At 40.3% G+C, this 19,732-nt stretch overlaps 1 protein-coding gene across 1 annotated transcript in view; it reads left to right on the top strand.

Moving 5' to 3' along the window:
• UTP18 (UTP18 small subunit processome component) overlaps positions 1-10,819 on the top strand; it is a 41,877-nt gene extending 31,058 nt beyond the window's left edge. The window contains exons 11-14 of the mRNA XM_079725289.1: positions 2,984-3,158; positions 7,957-8,099; positions 9,424-9,462; positions 10,668-10,819. Coding sequence (XP_079581415.1) covers positions 2,984-3,158; positions 7,957-8,099; positions 9,424-9,448 — 343 coding nt within the window. The 3' untranslated portion in view covers positions 9,449-9,462; positions 10,668-10,819. The remainder of the gene's footprint in view (positions 1-2,983; positions 3,159-7,956; positions 8,100-9,423; positions 9,463-10,667) is intronic.
• The last annotated feature ends 8,913 nt before the right edge of the window (positions 10,820-19,732 follow it).

Raw genomic sequence — 19,732 nt, 5'->3', positions numbered from 1 at the left:
GGTTCAGAAAAAGGCATTGCAGATAGTGGAAAGGATGAGAAAATTCAGGTGTGTGTTCTGAGAGGAGTCTGGGTGGGATGACTCTTAAGGGGGGCTAGGCTACAAAGGTAAGCAGTCAGGGGATAACTTGTAGAAAGGTCTTTCATGCTGTGTCGAAGAAGATGGACATTATATTAAGTGGAAAGAGAAACAGTTAAGGGTTTTTAAGCAGAGGAGAATCATGATGATATTTGAATTTTAGAGTTTGAAGCAGATAATTTGCATGACAGCCTTTAGAAGGGGAATAGAGGTGCAGGTAGATGAGCCTTGAGGTCATTGCAATAATCCAGGCATTAAGTAGTAAGGGTGGGAATGAGAATAGGGAGATGGGTAAACAATGCTTGTAACGTATGTCATAACTGCTTAGAAACTTGGGATGGGAGAGAAGCAGTGACATCAGGCTCCAGGCCAAGACAGCCAGAAGAGTGGAGTTGTCCAAAGAATGAGGGTGGAGGAGGGAGGCGTGCCAGAGTTAGGCGTGTCACGGGGCTGTTCCACAAGCAGTTAGAAGTGAGTGGAATTAAAGACACTGGTGGTCCATGGGGGTAAATGAGGTGAGAGAGACACTAGAGGTAGGTTGATGTGGTTAATTGCCCTCATTCCTGTTGGGGAAGGTTTTTGTTTACCAGGATACGTCGTGGTTGCTGATCTGCTAATGGATTGGCTTCTTGATTCAAGAACCTGCTTCTAGTCCAATCAGCTGTGGTTGAGGGTGGAAAGCTAACAGTCATGTCTGTTTCTTTAGTTTGGAATTCGGGGGTGAGCTCCTTTCTCCCTTTGGTCCTGTTCTTCCACTTATGATACCCGGTTTTAGTTGTTGTTGCTCTTTGTTTGTTTCTTTAAGCTTATATCTCCCTTCTCCATCTCACTTCTTACCTACCTCTTCCACAAAGCTTCACTGGAGCAACTTCACCTCATATTGATTTTTCCCTTCTTTGAGGTTCTAGATCACGTAAAGAGCTTAGCTTATGTTCTCCTGTATTTCTGGGTATTTCTTGCAGGCGTATTTTTTCTGGGGTTAAATTCCTTCTGATATTCTGTGTTCCTGTGACAGTTTGCATATTGCTGGTTATATAGATATCATTCAATAAATAACCACTCTCAGTAGCATATTAGAATCAGTTATCAATATATTTTAGCACAAATACCACTGTGTTTCCATATATCAGAATGATTAACTTGTACCATTTTTGTTCCACACATCTAAGCAACATAGGCTATATTTAAGGGTACTCTGATGTTCATGAGGATAAGATTTGATCTAAAATTGATATTTAGAAGAGAGTATATGGATTATAACTTCCCGTCTTTAATTAAGATGGATTTAGGCATAAATTAGTTTTCAGCAAGAAAAGAGATTTAGTATAAAATAAGTGCAGTGAATAGATATTTTGATCCAAGTCAAAAATATAAATAAGGAAAACATAAATTTTATCTTAGGTTGTTGTAACAAAGTACCGTAGACTGGTGGCTTACAATCAACGGAAACTTATGTCTCATATTTCTGGAGACTGGAAGTCTGAAATCAGGTTGCCAGCATGCTTGGGTCCTTGGTGAGGGCCTTCTTCCCAGGTTGCAATAGGCTGGCTTCTTGCTGTGACCCCACAGTGTGAAAAGAGAGAGAGAGAGCGCCGCTGGGGTCACTTTTATAAAGTCCCTAATCCCATTCATGACCTAATTACCTCCCAAAGGCTCACCTCCTAATACCATTACATTTTGGATTAAGATTTCAACATAAGAATTTTAGTGGGACACAGACGTTCAGTCCATAACAAAATTATATAAACCCAGGATATATAGTGTTTCTCCTGAGTGGTTAATATGGACTATATAGAGTTAGCTGTCCTTAAATTAAGGCGTTCTTAGTGTATATGAAATATATATCAGAAACCGTATATGTAAGCAGTTTGAAGACTTTAAAGCACTAAATCTAACATACTATTTGTGTGTTGGCTATAATTTCAAGCTGTGGAATCTTGTATGTGAACTGAATTTGTCTTGTGTATGCGCTGTGCCTGGTTCACTGTAGGCAGTAAGTTTAAGTGAGAATGAGTACAGGAATGAGAGGACACTTAGTGGAACACATGTGTGTCGCCCTTGTTAGTTTGAGGCTTAATTCCTTGCATCTTTCAGGTTGATGTGGCATTTGCTAATTAAGTTTGAATTAAGTATCTATGAATTACAAGTACCTTATTCTTATTCCTTATAAATGATGCCCGTAACATTAGGTTGTCTGAACACTGAGGGCAAAAAAGTTTACTGAAAGTTCTTTTCTGTGGATGATTCTGTTAAAGCCATTAAGATCTACTTTTTATGAATATTGGGTATAATTCATTGCTGGTAAATGTTTCAGTAAACTTGGAGTGGATGATCATTTCCATAACTCTTGACTGTAGATATTCCTGGTAGAGCAAAAAATTAATATGCTTGCTGTTACAGCTGTTGTTCAGCACTGTTTTGGGAGTTCTCATAAATAGAATAGAATAAAAAAGGAAAGGAGGAGACCTATTTAGATAGGGGAAGGACAGCTCTCATTCGCATATTAGGATGTTAGGTTGGCCATAAATACCATGAGAGTGCCAGTCTTACTCTCTTTTGTTCACCTTTGCATCCCAGGCACTTAAATAGTACCTGGCATAGAGTTGAAATTCAGTAAATATTTATTGAAGGAATGAATAATGAAGATTTTATGCTTTGTAGGATTTTCTAGCTAGGCTAGTAATTAAAAAGCTGCCAGAGTTAACGAGAGTGCAGTAAGACTACAGTAGAACTGATAGACTGTGTCTAGCTTTTGCCTTGGGATGAACTCTCCAGCCCATGGTCCCTGTGTAACACAATACGATTCCTGTAAATATCAGTTTGGGGGGTTAAATCTTTATTCACTTAGGTTGTGAAAACTCTTTTGCTTGTTTTTAATCTGTTGTATTCCTTTTTCTCTTTGCAGTTCTAATTGCGGAGTGGTAAACATATACAATCAAGATTCTTGTCTCCAAGAAGCAAACCCAAAGCCAATAAAAGCTGTGATGAACTTGGTTACAGGTGTTACTTCTCTGACCTTCAATCCTACTACAGAAATCTTGGCAATTGCTTCAGAAAAAATGAAAGAAGCAGTCAGATTGGTAATATTTCTTTACCCTTTCCTTTTAGCATTGATAATTTTAAAATTTAAAGTTGAAAACATGGAAAGATAATAGGAAAGTGTTGGATTATTTTGAAAAGAGTAGCCTCTTTTGATGTAGAAATTCCTTATATTGTAGCTTTTGGGTGTTATTATAGAAATGACTAACAGTAGCCACCAAATTTGTATTATGTCAGTTCTTTTGGGAAAGCTGTGCTGTCCATTCCTAGCGTGTCTTAAGTGGTAGTCTTCATTTTCAGAGGTTTCTTCCAGCATATACATGAAGGAATATGTTTAAAGCAAACACTTCATTCCTCTATAGTGTACTTTTTTTTAAATTAATTAATTTATTCATTCATTTATTTTTGGCTGCATTGGGTCTTCGTTGCCGTGCACAGTCTTTCTCTAGTTGTGGTGCACAGGCTTCTCATTGAGGTGGCGTCTCGTTGTGGAGCACGGACTCTAGGTGCACGGGCTTCAGTAGTTATGGCACACAGGCTCAGTAGTTGTGGCTCGTGAGCTCTAGAGCGCAGCCTCAGACGTTGTGGCGCACGGGCTTAGTTGCTCCACGGCATGTGGGACCTTCCCGGACCAGGGATCGAACCTGTGTCCCCTGCATTGGCAGGCGGATTCTTAACCACTGCGTCACTGGGGAAATCCCTAGTTTTCTTTCTTCATCTACTTTTTTAGGCCTGGTGTCATAATGGAGTGGAGGCAATTCTTAATTTTTGAAAATAAATTGAGCTTGAAAATAAATTGTGTAAAAAGATTGCAATTTAAATAGCTCGATAGTTATTTGTGAAGATAGCTCTGTGCCAGGGGTCCCCAGGACTTCCCCCAGGTTTGGTGAATAGAATAGTAAATAAAATACTCATGGCTAAGAATAATTACAGGGAAAGGATACAAAGTAAAATCAGCAAAAGGAAAAGGTGCATGGGGTGAAGCCTGGAAGAAACAGGCACAGGCTTCCAAGAGTCCTCTCCTAGTGCAGGTCACATAGGACACATTTAATACAAGTCCTCTCCCAGTGCAAGTCACATAGGACACATTTAATTCCTCCAACAGCAAGTTGTGACAACATGTGTTAAGTGTTTTCTGCCAGAGAAGCTCATTAGAGACTCAGTGCCCAAGGTTTTTATTGGGGGTTGATCATGTAGGTACCCTTTGCCTAGGAGGTACCCAAAGTAAAGGCTCCCAGAAGAAAGGCAAGTGTTCAGCATAAACCACATTAGACAAATCATTTAGGCACAGTGAGCTGTCCTTATCATTTAGGGAAAGTTTCCCATGTGTGTAGGAACCTGTATGCCAGTCAAGTTCCCAGACTCCATCTAAGAGCCACTTGCAAGCGGGCCTTTCTAAGGATAGCAGCCTCAGGCCAGTGTTGACTCTCTTCTGCCCAACCTCAGAGTTCAGCTTAAATGTCACTCCATCTGTGTGAAGTTTCCTACCCTTCAGGCAGAACCAATTTCTTCATTCATTCAACAGTTACTGGCTGTGGGCCAGGTATACAGATGGCATAGAACTTTGAATGGCAGCATTACACTGTGCTATTGTTATGTGTATACCATAAGCACTTTACAGAGATTCTTATTTTTATTTTGCTTACTCAGCAAATAAACCTTGCACACTTCATCAGCTTTGTTTAATGTATAGTTTACAAAGATTTGTAAAAGAATTGTACAAAAATATTTTGAGCCAAATAACAGTCCTCAGAGGATTGGCTCACCCCAAGTCAACAGCTAGTAAAGGGCAGTGAACTGTGATGCTAGATTCCATATTCTTTCTAACATTTTAATGGTTTTCTGACTAAATTCCTCAGAGCCCTAGAATGTGTATAGGACTTCAGATGGTAAGTAGGGCAGGTAGGAGACTAAGCTCCTCCCTGTATTATATAGAGCAGCTTCAGTATTACTTGTGGTATGTATTGGCATTTTGCATAAGATTTTCTTTGAGGGAAGAAAGAGTTCTGCTGGAAAAAGTGGTTGGAAAATATAGCATTGTGTTTTATTGCCTCTTGAATGAATCATTTGATAAATGAGAGGATCCTAATTCAAGTCAGCTTTAAAATCTCCGCTCCTGTAATGGTAGTGGTGGACTAGTACATATTAACCTTTTATCATTTTAATGGTGGTAAGCTGCTTTAGAAAACCATGGGATCTATCTCTGTTGACATAATGTATTCTGCAAGATGCCTAGTAGTTAGTTCTGCCTAGTTTGCTTCAGTGATCATGGCAGCATTTGTGGTTTTTTACTGTGGCAAAATCACACAAGGAATTCATTAGTAACAGCCAACTCCCATTTTTTTTTTTTCAACTCCCATTTTTTAAATGGTAGTCAACCATAATATCTAATGGAAAGAAGCCGGGCATAGCTTCAGAATGCCTCAGTGAAACATTGGTAGTGTCATTAAATGCAATCTCTTACAGTGATCCAAAGAGTTCTGTTATTCCAGCACAAAGCAGTGAATATAAATCTAAGCCATTGCACCAGTCAGAGACTCAGAAGTTAAATTGTTGTTACATCTACAATCTTGGATGTTGTAGAAGTTGTGAAACTCCTTATCCATTAAATTAAGGATGAGAGACCTTTTATTTGTTGAATTTTGGTATCTGGACCCTTAAATGTAATACAGAAATTACATTGGAGATAAAGGGAACTTTCTGAATTAAAGAAGTTTTGTTGTTTTTTGTGTGTGTGTGTGGTACGCGGGCCTCTCACTGTTGTGGCCTCTCCCGTTGTGGAGCACAGGCTCCGGACGTGCAGGCTCAGCGGCCATGGCTCACGAGCGCAGCTGCCCTGCGGGAGGTAGGATCTTCCCAGACCGGGGCACGAACCCGTGTCCCCTTCATCGGCAGGCGGACTCTCAACCACTGTGCCACCAGGGAAGCCCAGAAGTTGGGTTTTTATGGGACTTTTTCTTATTAGTTCAATTACAGCTTTTAATACAGGGGTCATAAAGAGAGGTTAGAGCACAGCTGAGTTCTAACCAGGTGGGGGTCATTGGTCTGAGGGAAGATGTACTAAAAACACTGGGGAATAGTTACAGTTGAGTCTTTTAGGAGGGCATAAACATGTTTTTTGCCCCTGATATCCAAGTCAGTAGGGGAGATAAAATTTAAAATTAAATTGTCTATAAGTTGGTATTTATCCTCCATCAGGAAGAACACATCAGCTTGTCGTGTGAAGCCATGGCCGCTGTGTACGGTTGTGTAGGTTATTTGTTGCACAAGGCACCACATCTAAAGAGACTCCATTTACATCATAAACTTTGTGTTTGTATTTACTGTAGTATTTCTGATAATTTTGGTAACAGAATTGTTCTGTTTATTTAGCTAGAAAAATACGCAGCTACCTTCTGGTAAAAATGAACTTTAAAAAATTGCTTTGTGTCTTGTGCCCCAACTTTTGTGAACTTCTTAGCTTTAATGGATCAAGACCACTTCTAGTGCCTTTGCATTGATGCCAGGCTGTGCAGGCGGAGCCTGCTTCCCAGAGAAGTTGAAAATAATTGAAAATGGCTTGGAGATTCACTGTAAACTTGACTTACTTGACAAAACATGGTCAGTAGGCATTTATCGGGGGAGTAGGGCCTAGTGACTGACGGAAACCAGTGTGATAGACGGTGTATCTCACAGCGGGTTTTACCTGGTACTTGTCTGTGAAAATCACCTCGATTGGGTGGTTTAAAGTCTCATCTAAAAGTGGGAAGGATGATAGACTACCATGATTAATAGCTGAATGATAATTCTGTGTGTGAGTATGAAGGTGGTGTATTTCTTGGAAGAGCTAGAGAATGTGTGAAAATGAGTTTGTTAAAATCCTAATCTGCTTAAGGTAACAGCTTCCATGCTTGGGTTTTATTTATCCACAAATTGGACGAAGACTTGTCTTGCCTAGGACTTGTCTTGCCTACTTGGGGGAAAACAGGCCCTACCTGGGCCTGTTTTCCCCCAAGTAGACTTTCCTGGAGAAAGAGACCTGGCCTTGAGGTGAGCTTTTGGCTCTTTCTCAATCAGAACACAGTTTCACTTGATGAACTAGGTTTTCATGGTTTAGCCCTCCTCAAGGAGAGATTGCAAGAGGCAAAGAATATACCACAAAACTGAGAAATAAAAGTGAAAAAAAGGGAGTTATATGATTTTGGAAGATTTGTTATGACTTTGTCTTAGATTCAAACTCTTCATAACGTTTGAAGTACCTGTTCCTTATGATCAAATTTTAGTATCCTTTACTGTGGTTATTAAGTTAGAGCATTAATGGGCTCTACTGTTGACTTTTCACTTTATTCATTCACTTATTCGTTTGACCTTCCCAGGCACCATGATAGATCCTACATTTTAATGCAGCATCAAGAAAGCACTTTCTTCTCTTCCTTCCCTTCCTTCTCAGTTAATAGCACATTGAGAATCAAATTTTAATTTTGGAACACTTTGCTGTATTAAGAGAACTGTACTTGATGTGTGCTACAATCAAAAGGAATTTTTTTTTTTTTTTTTTTTTTTGCGGTACACGGGCCTCTCACTGTTGTGGCGTCTCTGGTTGCAGAGGACAGGCTCCGGATGCGCAGGCTCAGCGGCCATGGCTCACAGGCCCAGCCGCTCCGCAGGATGTGGAATCCTCCTGGACCGGGGCACAAACCCCTGTCCCCTGCATCGGCAGGCGGACTCTCAACCACTGCGCCACCAGGGAAGCCCCAAAATGAACTTTTTGTTCCAGCAAAATGACAGAATGAAGACTAAAATTTAAGAAAGATGAGCTCCCAGTTGTTGTAGTTTAAAGCTTTTTATTATTTCCTGCAGGTCCACCTTCCTTCCTGTACAGTATTTTCAAACTTCCCAGTTGTTAAAAAGAAGAATATTTCTCTTGTTCATACTATGGATTTTTCTCCCAGAAGTGGTTATTTTGCCTTGGGGAATGAAAAGGGCAAGGCCCTGATGTATAGGTAGGTATTATTTATGTTTAGAAGTCAGAAAGAAGTCTCAGCTTCTTTTGAAAATGTGAAGATAAAGTTGTTACATTCTCAAGTCTGTAATTATGTATAATTTATTAGATCTGTAGTTTACTAATTAAGATTTATTAACTGATAAATTATAGAGTGTTTATAGTCGACTCCCATCGTCATATCTAAAAAAAATGTGCATTTTTCTACCAGAAGATTTTCCTAGCAGAAAATTTACTTGGGGAATTTTTGGAGGAGAGGGGGAAGCTATATTTTGAAAATGTCAAATTGAGGGGAAGTGGCCACTTTAATAATACTGCCACTTTCTTGGTGCCTTACGTGTAGATTGGCCTTTGTTGACTTGACGGTGCTCTATTTATTCCACTATAGATTTAAGTGATTTTTTTTAAGAGGTATTTCTTTTCCTGCAGCTGTAAGCTGTAAATAAGGATGTTAACTACAAAGGTACCAAAAGCCTGTGCTCTGTGCAGGTTCTTTTCTGTGCTCAGCCTGCTTGGCTATAAAGCAAGAACAAATAAATCTAATCACACTGTTGCTAGAAGATACAGGTGACAAGGTAGCTCTGGGGGAGAACCTGTGACTTAAAAATAATAGCCACCTTTCCTTGCTCCCATGTGTTGGCAGTGAACGTTGCATAGAACCCTGTGTTTATGTTTGTATGCTTCCGGGAAGGCCTGCTTTCAAAGAAACTGAAATCTGGGGTGAAGAAGAGGAGGAATACAAATTGGTTTTGAAAAGAGCACATAGCAAACGATAGTACGGCTTACAGTTTCACTTACTTTGAAAGGAGAGTGGTTGGGTGGTCCCGGGAAGATGGATAACGCCGTCATTGTCATTTCACGTCATTTTTGGAGTGATTCTTTCCGTTTGGATTTTATAAAAGGAAGCAGATTCTTACTGAACTTAGGAATTCTCTTCCAAAGCTTTGGTTTATTATAACTGATTTTTTTCTTTTCTTAAGCCCCAAAGCTTATTAGAGTTTTCACCAGGGCATTGGTCTCTAGTGAGACTGTTTCTAGCATGTGGGTTGGACTGACAGCATTTCTGTTGGATGTGGCTGATCAGGTATTTCATAGACCCTGATGTAATGCTTTGGAGCAAGCTGATGGCTTTTATCTAAAATCTGAGGTATTAGCATTAGGATACTTCAGAATGTCAGCTTGAGGAGTAACCTAGCTGCCTAGTGAGAGTGATTGTGATTACATTTCCGCACCTGAAGTCTTCCTTAATGTCATTCTGTGATCTGATTGACAGTATCCTGGGTAATCACAAAATTGTTTTGATGATTTGTCTTTTACTTTTTCAGGTTGCATCATTACTCAGACTTTTAAAGAGATTATTTGAAGTAAGAAAATCTTTCACTTTTTTTTCATCCTACAAAGTTTTAAGGTTACACCCATTGCTGTCAACTGGCAGAGGGACCATATTAACTGATTTTTGTTTCTTTGCCTCTGGGTTGCTCTGCCTTCAGTTAAGGGAGTGGGATGGATATAGATCAGGAAGAGCCTAGCTGGACTTGAACCTTCCTTGGGAATTTTTTATCCCAAATCACAACAGTCTGGCTCTGTTCTTCTGAGGGCAGATCTTTAATATTGTGTCCATAATGGTCATCAAAATTATAATGACTGAATATTTAATCCACAAAGGAGAAGAGACTTAACTGAGAGAGATAAGTATCTCCAGATATAATTAGAGCTTCCGTAAGCTGAAACCCTTTTATTTTGTGTGTTTCTTGAGAGATTATAAGTGGCTTGCCTCGTAGCTAGTTAATGGTTGGTCATTAGTTTTGCTGCCATGTATAGTATATATATTTGGCATATGCATATATGTACACATATACGCCATATATGTATTTCTTTTTCTTCCAGTTTCATTGAGATATAATTGGCATACAGCACCGTATAAGTTTCAGGTGTACAGCATAATGGTTTGACTCACATACGTCATGAAATGATTACCACAATAAGTTTAGTGAACATCCTTCATCTCGTATAGATAAAAATTAAAGAAATAGAGAAAAACTTCTTTCTGTGTGGTGAGAAGTCCTAGGTTTTACTCTCTTAACCACTTTCCTGTATAACACACTGCAGTGTTTGTTATATTTATCATGTTGTACATCCCATCCTTAGTACTTATTTATCTTATAACTGGACGTTTGTACCTTTTGACTTCCAGGTACAAGATTTGTGCCTTCCTCCAATTGCTGCTTTTGGTATTTAAAACAGTCGGACTTGCTTCTTATCCCATGGCTTTATTTTTCACCTGAGATGTGGTGGTTCTGAGGTGGAGCTGCAACCGGCTGTTCATCACAGTTGACTAATTTGGTCTTCTCTGAGATTCATAAATGTTGAGGAGAGACTCTGGGAGTGCATGTAGACTTAATTAGGGGAAAGAATTTTTGAAGGTGGCGGAATTTTGAGCAAAACATTAGCCAGGAGGGGAAAGCAGTCCAGCTGCCTTGCCTTCCAAGACAGCACTGCCAGTGCATGTTGTTTGTTGGTCACCAGTGACTGTAAATCAAGTATATATTTTCTTCTGTTCTTTCCTCAGATCCAGTTGAGCCACAAGAGAAACCCATCCTGATAAATCTTCTCAGGAACTTTCCAGAATGAGTGATAATATAAGGATAATGATATATTGAGCCAGCTGTGCTTATTTAAGTTACCAGAAATGTTTTAATAAAAACCCATAGTAACTTTTGTTTGAAACTAAGTGTATGTGGTTCTTCCCTCTCCACCTACACACACGCTAATTTGGGTGCCTTTCTTTTAAGACCCAACATGAGAGATTGGAAACACCTGTCTGTAGCCAAAAATAATACAGGTAGTCAGTCTCCTGTTTCACAGTTAACCCTGATTAGTATTTCCCCCTTTCCCAGCATAGATCTCTCTGTGTTTCTGGGTATCAGCTAACAGAGGTTCTGATGAGCCATGGAGGTCAGTCCACATTTATGAGAACCTTGGAATCTAATGGTATAAATTTTGAACCTTCAGGTTTTCCTAGAAAAGGTAGTTGTGGAAGTGAAAAGACTTTTCTGGACTTAGTACTTCAGATGATTGTCACTCTTACTTTGTGGGGAAGGGGGCATATGGAAACCTGGTATGCTTGTCCTACTAATTACTAGCCACTCCCCTTCCTGGAAATGTTCATGACGCCAACTTAAAAGTTTAGTTGAGGTTCCAAGTTTGTCAGTTGATTGTGTAATTCTTTAATCATAATATAACCTTGCTTAAGTCCCTATGTTTCTTAGGAAAAATTGACATTATATTATGTATTTCACCCCACCTCCTTTCTAAAATGTGGAAAAGAAATGGCAGGTTAGAAAAGGAAGTTACCCCAATGACAAAAAATGGTTCTGGCTCTGCCCAGAGAAGTAATAGATCCCACTTAACTGTACAAACAAACAGGCCAGTGCTGGGTATCTTCAGTGTCTTCAGGGTCCTTCCAGGTCTACGGGTGATGACCTCGAGCAGCCCATTGGATTGTGTTAACGTATCCCAGCATCTTTCTAAAAGAACATTTTCTATTACGATGAGCTATTGCTGTACAATTGTGGAGACCCTTTCTACGTGGCCTCCTTTTTCAGCATCATCTGTCGTAAGTAATACTAAGGCTAAAAATTTCAGAGTCCTAGATCCAGTAGGCTTATTAATATTTCTCTTTTGAGTTACTAGAGGGCAGCATTAGATTATGTGAATAATTGAAGCTTTTGTAGCTTTTTGTCATCACCTTATCTTAAGCTTCAGCTCAGTCAGTTTCAGAAATGGACGCTAAGCGTTATACGTGCTTATTTTGCATGTGGTTTTCAGAGTGTGAAAGACTTATAGGAATTTATCGTTCTAGAAAAAAATAATGGAAGTAGAGTTTAAATTTATTTATTTTTGGCTGCATTGGGTCTTCGTTGCTGTGTGCAGGCTTTCTCTAGTTGTGGTGAGTGGGGGCTACTCTTCCTTGCAGTGGTTTGCCTTGTTGCGGAGCACGGGCTTCAGTAGTTGTGGCACGTGGGCTCAGTAGTTGTGGTTTGTGGGCTCTAGAGCGCAGACTCAGTAGTTGTGGCACACAGGCTTAGTTGCTCCGCAGCATGTGGGATCTTCCCGGACCAGGGCTCGAACCCGTGTCTCCTGCTTTGGCAGGCGGATTCTCAACCACTGCGCCACCAGGGAAGCCCCCAGAGTTTAAATTTTAATTCTACTTTGTTAACATCTCTAGGTCATATTTATACTCTACTAGGGGCAGAATGAAGAATTCCCAGTTCTAATTTTTTTTACTCCCTTGATGGGGATTAGAGGATTTGAGTCAAGTTCAAATCCTTCTTCTTGTAACCAGTGCCAAGCGAACTCTTCAAGGAGATAAGAGCCACAGTCATGAACTTATTTACCCACTTCTCTATTGGCAGTTGCTAAAATAGCATGAATGTGGCTCGTATGTGTTTTAGGGGGGACTCTCAAGCTGTGAGGTGATATTTTGTCATCTAGACCCACATGGGATTTATTTGGAGTAATGACCTTCAGTGTATTCAACTCATCTCTCGCCCAATCCCTGCTATAATATTCAATGAACTGAAGAATTATTAGCCTCTTGAAAAATTTCTTCATTTGTGAGAAGTCTCTTGCTTTACTAGATGTTAAGTGTGGTGTGTTTCTGGTGAGGGTATATAACCCTTTCTAAGCCTGTGCAGAATGAAGTGACCAGCTGCAGGGTTTGTGACCAGCATTTCTGCACTTCACCCTGGGGATGGGATGTAAGCAAGCAAATGCCTATGAAATGAAGTGCTTGCTCACACCTGTAATCAGCTCTCAGGCTACTCGGGAGTCCACTTAAATGCATCTCCAGATTCCTCACACAAGAAGCAAAAAGCATTGGCTATTCTGTTATTCTAATCTGGAGGAAATGGAGACTGGGGCAAGAGGTGTGGGGAGAAGGAAGAATGGAGTGTAAACAGCATTTTGCAGCCCCTGGCACCATACTTGTGCTCACATCAGTATATATGTATATCTCATGGCATTTTCATTGTTCCTCTGTAAGGAAAGTAGTATTTTCTATAAACATGGAAGTAAATTGAGGTTCAGAGAGGTTGAACATTCCAGTCCTAAAACCGTCACCCTTACGACGATCAGCGGTCCTCAGAGGGTAGTGTGTGCACACTCTTAATAGTATGAAATACAGCCCGTTAGGTTGTGGGTAGGAAATGCTAGAACTTCTATGCCATGCAAAAAGTATCTTTGTTACATAACATATTACTATAGATCATTTAGGTAATTTATAAACAAATAGGTTTGATTGAATTGAAGGTATATACTCAAGGATTTTCTATGAAAGGGCCACTGATTTAGATGCCCCACACACTGCCATACCAAACTTGACATATCCAAAACTGAACACATTTCCACACCCTTCCTTTCACTGTTTCCCAGACCTGTTTTTGTATTCCCTATAATGTTAACAGCTGCTGCATTAACTGCGTCACTTAAGGTAGGTACCTAAGAGTGACTTTAAACCTGAGGTTTTTCTCTACCCCATCCCCCCACCACAAAGACTAGTTTCTCTCAAAATGTCTTATTTTTTTTATCCTACTGCCACTTCACCGACTCTCATCAGCTCTCACCTGTTAATACCCTAACTTCACACTTTCAGTTGGATCTCATATTGCAGCCAGAGATTTTTTTAAAACGTTTATTATGGAAAACTTCAAATGTATACAAAAGAAGAGTGATAAGTATAATACACCCTCTTCTATGCATCGCCCAGCTTCAACAATGATCAGCTCCTGGGAATTTATATCCCCACCCACAAACTCTGGTTATTTTGAAGCAAAGCCAAGATGTATCATTTCATCTCTAGATATTTAAGTATGTATAGAGATGTGTTTTAAATATATAAATCTCAACATGCTACTCTTGCTTAAAATCCTTCCAACAGCTCATCTCTCCCAAACTGTTCAGTTTCCCCATCTATGGAAAGGGCATAAAAGTTGACTTGCTTTGTAGGACTAGTTATTAGATTCAGAACAGCTCCTGGTCCAGAACATGTTCTCAGTGAATGTTAGCTGCCACCATTAGAATCATCATGACCACAGTCAGGTTCAGGCTGACATTCAAGCTCCTATGCTCGTAGAAAGACCCTTTATTTCAGCCTCTTTCCATCTCTCTAGCTCTCACCACTCCAGAAATCTTGAGCTACTTGAGATTTCCCTGAATATACTTGGCTCTTTTTCTCCCACATGCCTTTGTTCTTGCTGATGCTTCCTCCTTGCCTTTACTTTTTCTGCCTTTCAAACTCTGCACATCTAACAAGACTGAGATGGACTTCTATTATAGTACCTATACCCTTTGTTGCATTTTTTTTTTAATACAGTCTTTCAACAGAAGATTTGAAGTGGCTTTCCAAAACACAGTAAAGAGGGAAAATATAAGTGAATCAGAGCCTGGGAAAATGAATAAGACGGGAAATTAGAAGCCAAATATGTAGGCCATATGTGGTTACTAAAGTTGAACTGTATTTTTTTTTTCAATTTTTGACCTAAGCAATACTCATATATATTGTTTGGGAAAAATACATTTCAAGAAAAAGTGAAAGTCCTCTTTCCCTTCCTATCCAACAGAACCTCTATTAACAGTTGGATATATAGTTTGCTAGTAGGTTTTTTTGGGGGGGGGTATTGAGTCAGTTATATGTTCAGATGCAAGAAAACCTGAAAAATAGTGGCTTAAATCATAAGATAAGGACATTTAATGTTTATGAAGTCTAGAGGTGGCACGCTGGCTTCAGAATCCATTCGGTGGCTCATCAATGCCCTATCTTTGGTCAGTGTGTCTGTGGTTCTCTTTGCCTGTTTCTCATGGCTGCAAAATGGCTGCTGTACCTGAAGTCTCACATCCTCACACAACCCAAGAGCATTCCAAGCTGGAAGGAAGGGAACAGGGAGAAAATAGTCTCTTCCCTGGCAGGGCTTTTTCTTTTTTCCAGTTTTATTGAGAAGTAATTGACATACGTCACTCTATATGTTTAAGGCATACAGCCATGATGGTTTAACTTACATATATTGTGAAATGATCACCACGATAGGTTCAGCTAACATTCATCTCATGTAGTACAATAAAAAGAAAAGAGAAAAGAAAAGAGGCTTCCCTGGTGGTGCAGTGGTTGAGAGTCCGCCTGCCGATGCAGGGGACACGGGTTCGTGCCCCGGTCCGGGAAGATCCCACATGCCGCGGAGCGGCTGGGCCCGTGAGCCATGGCCGCTGAGTCTGCGCGTCCGGAGCCTGTGCTCTGCAACGGGAGAGGCCATGACAGTGAGAGGTCCGCGTACCGCAAAAAAAAAAAAAAAGAATAAAGGAAAAAAATTTTGTGATGAGAACTCTTGGGATTTACTCTTTTTTTATAAAACAACATGATTATATTTTAATATACAACCAAAATACAAATCACCATACTAAATTGATGGCAATAAAATATGGTATTTCATTTGCATTGCATGACAAATGGTTACCATCCTCAGTCATAAATGAGTTCCTAGAAACCAGTAACAAAGACATTGATATACCAAGGGAAATGAAAAAACAAAAAACAGAAGAAAAGGAAATAACACAAGTGGCTAGTAAGGATTAAGCATATATGAAGATGACTGAGCTGAACAATAAGAAGAAAAGCAATTTCTTTGTAATATCATATTACCAAAGATTAAAAATCTAACATTTGTACAGCTTTAGGAAACAGACGCGCATAAACACGGGACAAGATTAATGAGGTCCCATCTATATATAGTAGGGGGGAATCTAGTTTGGACTCAAACTATAAATTTTGGATATCCTTAGTCCTAGCAGTTCCGATTCATTGGAATTATTTCAACAAATTAGTTGGATAAATTTACAATTTATATAAAAACCATGTTTACTGCATAGAAAATTTGTAGCTAGTATATAGATCCCCCCAAATGACTTGTATTTTAATTTGTTTATCAATACACCCAAAGGGATTTGCACTAAATTCCATTAATAGTAGGTAACATAGATGGAGGTGGCAGAGGGATTTACTCTCTTAACATCTTTCCTATATGCCACACACAGCAGTGTTTGCTATAGTCATCATGTTGTACATTATGTACAGTACACCCTAGTACTTATGTATCTTACAACTGGAAGTTTGTATCTTTTGCCCACCTTTCTCCAATTCCCTCTCTCCCCCCACCCCCACTTCTGGTAACCACAGTCGGATTTCTTTTACTGTGAGTTTGGTTATTATTATTTTTAGATTCCCTATATAAGTGAGATCATATAATATTTGTCTTCGTCTGACTTATTTGACTTAGCATAATGCCTTCAAGGTCCATTTTATTGCAAGTGTTAGGATTTCCTCATTTTTTTATGGTGGAATAACATTCTCTTGTATGTGTATATATGTGTGTGTGTGTGTATTTGTGTGTGTATATATATATATATATATATATATGTGTGTGTGTGTGTGTGTATAGCACAACTTCTTTATCCATTCACCCATTAGTGGACATGTAGGTTGTTTCCATGTCTTGGCTATTGTAAATAATGCTGCCATAAACACACAGATATCTTTTTGAGTCAGTGTTTTTGTTACCTTTGGATATGTTCCCAGAAGTGATATTGCTAGATTATACATGATAGTTCTATTTTTCATTTTTTGAGGCTCCTCCATACTGTTTTCCAGAGAGGCAACACCAATTTACATTCCCAGCAACAGTGTACAAGGGTGGCCTTTTCTCCACATCCTCGCCAAGTGCTTTTCTTTTTGATCAAAGGAGAAAGTCTTTGATAGAAATCTCCCTGCAGACTTTCCCTCATGTTTCCTTGGCAGAATAGGGTCACAAGCCCCCCTCTAGACCAATCACTGTCTAAGAGGACTGATTTTTCCATAAAACCAATCATGCTTCATCCCAGGGGCTGGCAGTGGGACCTGTTGCCCCAGATAGCACATTGCTATCTGCCTGTTGCTTGAAAAATTCTGGGCATTCTGTTTGCAAGGAGGGAGGGAGAGGAGGGAATGACTGTTGGGAGAAAACCAACAGTGCTTGCCGCAGATACATGCATGCATGTTTAAAAAAAAATTTTTTTTTAAAAGCAATGGGCCCAAGTTGCAGTATTCTCTAACTCACTATTTGCACTTATTTTCACTTACCCAGCCGATATGGCAGTGCATACGGATTTACCTCCTTTGTAACTACTGCATAGTATCTCTGACTGAGGAAGGGAACAAGGGGTCGAGCCCTGGTCCGGGAAGATCCCACATGCTGCAGAGCAACTAAGCCTGTGCGGCACAACTACTGGAGCCTGCGCGCCTAGAGCCCGTGCTCCCCAACAAGAGAAGCCACCGCAATGAGAAGCCCGTGCACCGCAACGAAGAGTAGCCCCGCTCGACGCACCTAGAGAAAGCCCCCATGAAGCAACAAAGACCCAACGTAGCCAAAAATAAGTTATAAAATAAAATAAAATTTGCCTCTGAATAACTTTGAGTGAATTTGGTATAAGTTGTAAAGTTTGCATCTACATTCATTTCATTCCAAATGGTTTCCAATTAATTGTTCCTAAACTAATATTAGAAAACTTTTGGGAGAGAGACTCCATTTCAGTTTGAATTTCCAGTTTAATGGATTCAGCAGTTCTGTCAGTAGGGGGCGCTGTCTCCCTTGACCTGTGAGGGAGGGCGGCCTGCACTTCCTGCACTGACCACAAGGTGGCGCCGAGCTCGCCTCTGACCCACAGCGCATGCTCGTTCTCTGCGAACTGGATTCTGAGCGCAGCTGAGAGGAGTTGTGCCTCCTCAGGCGTGGGGGCGGGGGCTTCGGGTGGGACGCCCGGCTCAGCGTTTCTGCTGACAGCAGCTCGGTCTCCGTCTTCTTAGGACTCGCTGGGGTTTCGGCTTCAGGACGAAGTGGGGCTGCGTCCACGCTGACTAGGGAACTAGGTTTCCTGAGGACCCAGGTGATGCCTGAGGGAAAGGTGAAGAGACTGTGAGGAAAAGTGGGGAGAAGCTTCCTGTGGGCGACTGACGGCTGAGGGGGTCCGTCTTCATGTGACCGAGGAAGGGCTTGTTGTGCAAAGCTGGGTTTTTGGTCAGGTTTGTGTGCAGGGTAGCCAGCATGAGTTACGGGGTGTCCAGTTTTCCCAGCACCATTTGTTGCGGGGACTGTCGTGCTCCGTGGTGTGTCCTTGGTCCCTTTGTCATAAATAAACTGACCCCGTCGTGTGGGCTGAATTCTGGGCTCTCTGTCCTGTTCCTCTGGTCCCTGTGCCTGTTTTGAGCCAGTTCCACACTGTTTTGGTGACTGTAGCTTCGTAATGTAGTGTGAAGTCAGGGAGGGAGATGCCTCCAGCCTGTTCTCTTTTCTCAGGGTTGCTTTGGCTATTTGGGGTCCTTTGTGGTTCCACACAGATATTAGGAGGATTTGCTCTATTTGGGGGAAAATACCGTGGAATTTTGGGAGGGATTGCACTCACTGTGTCCATTGCTTTGGGTAGAATGGGTATTTTAACAATATTAATTGTTCCGTTCCCTGAGAACAGGATGTCTTTCCATTTATGGGTGTGTTTTTCAATTTCTCCATCAATGTCTTAAAGTTTTCGGTGTGCAGGTCTTTCACATCCTTGGTTAACTTTATTCCCAGGTATTTTGTTCTTTTCGATGCAATTGTAAATAGGGTTGCTTTCTTTTTCTTTCTGATGGTTCATTATTAGTGTTTAGAAATGCAATTGATTTCTGTGTATTGATTTTGCAACTTTACTGAATTCATTTATTAGTTTTAATAGTTTTTTTTGTGGAATGAAGTGGAAAATTGGAATTCCAAAATCCCACTGTTTCTATCATATCCAGGTCGTCCACAACACGGAGGACAGTGGCTCCTAATATAACCTTCCCACAGTGCCTCTAAATGACATGTGGACTTTGGGTGAACTGGATCTGGGTAAAGCTTGGCTTCTATATGGAAGTTTGGTGTTTTCTCTGCTTTTCTGGTGTGCTATTGACATACATGATATTTTGAAAAATAATTTACTTTCCAGTAATTTCAAACATACAACTTTACACACATAAAACAAGTCTTGTACCTTGATTAAATATACTCCTAAATATTGACGTTGACATTATTAAAGATGGAATTGTTTTCATAAATTCTTTTTCATATTATTTTTTGCTAGCATATACATATAAGATAGATTTTCATGAATTGATATTTTGTTCTATAACTGCTTAATTAGTTGATTAGCTCAAATAATTTCTTTGCTGATTATAGGTAGTTTTTTTTTTTTTTTTTTTTTTTTGCGGTACGCGGACCTCTCACTGCTGTGGCCTCTCCCGTTGCGGAGCACAGGCTCCGGACGCGCAGGCTCAGCGGCCATGGCTCACGGGCCCAGCCGCTCCGTGGCATGTGTCCAGCCTTACATCCCATCATACTGTGGGTATAGATGTGGTCAGTCCAGTTGCATCACAGCCCCTGATCGAATTTTGTAAGAATTCCTCTCTCTCTCACTGACTTTTTTTTTTTTTTTTGTAATTTATTTTTATAATGGAGTGTAGCTGATTTTCAATGCTGTGTTTCTTGGTGCTGTACATCCACTTGATTCACTTACAGAGAGACATCAATAAATTCT

Source organism: Hyperoodon ampullatus, assembly GCF_949752795.1.
Source record: "Hyperoodon ampullatus genome assembly, chromosome: 19".
Lineage (NCBI taxonomy): Eukaryota > Metazoa > Chordata > Mammalia > Artiodactyla > Ziphiidae > Hyperoodon > Hyperoodon ampullatus.
Note: the sequence above shows the minus strand (reverse complement) of the source record. Positions and strands in the feature narration are given on the sequence as shown.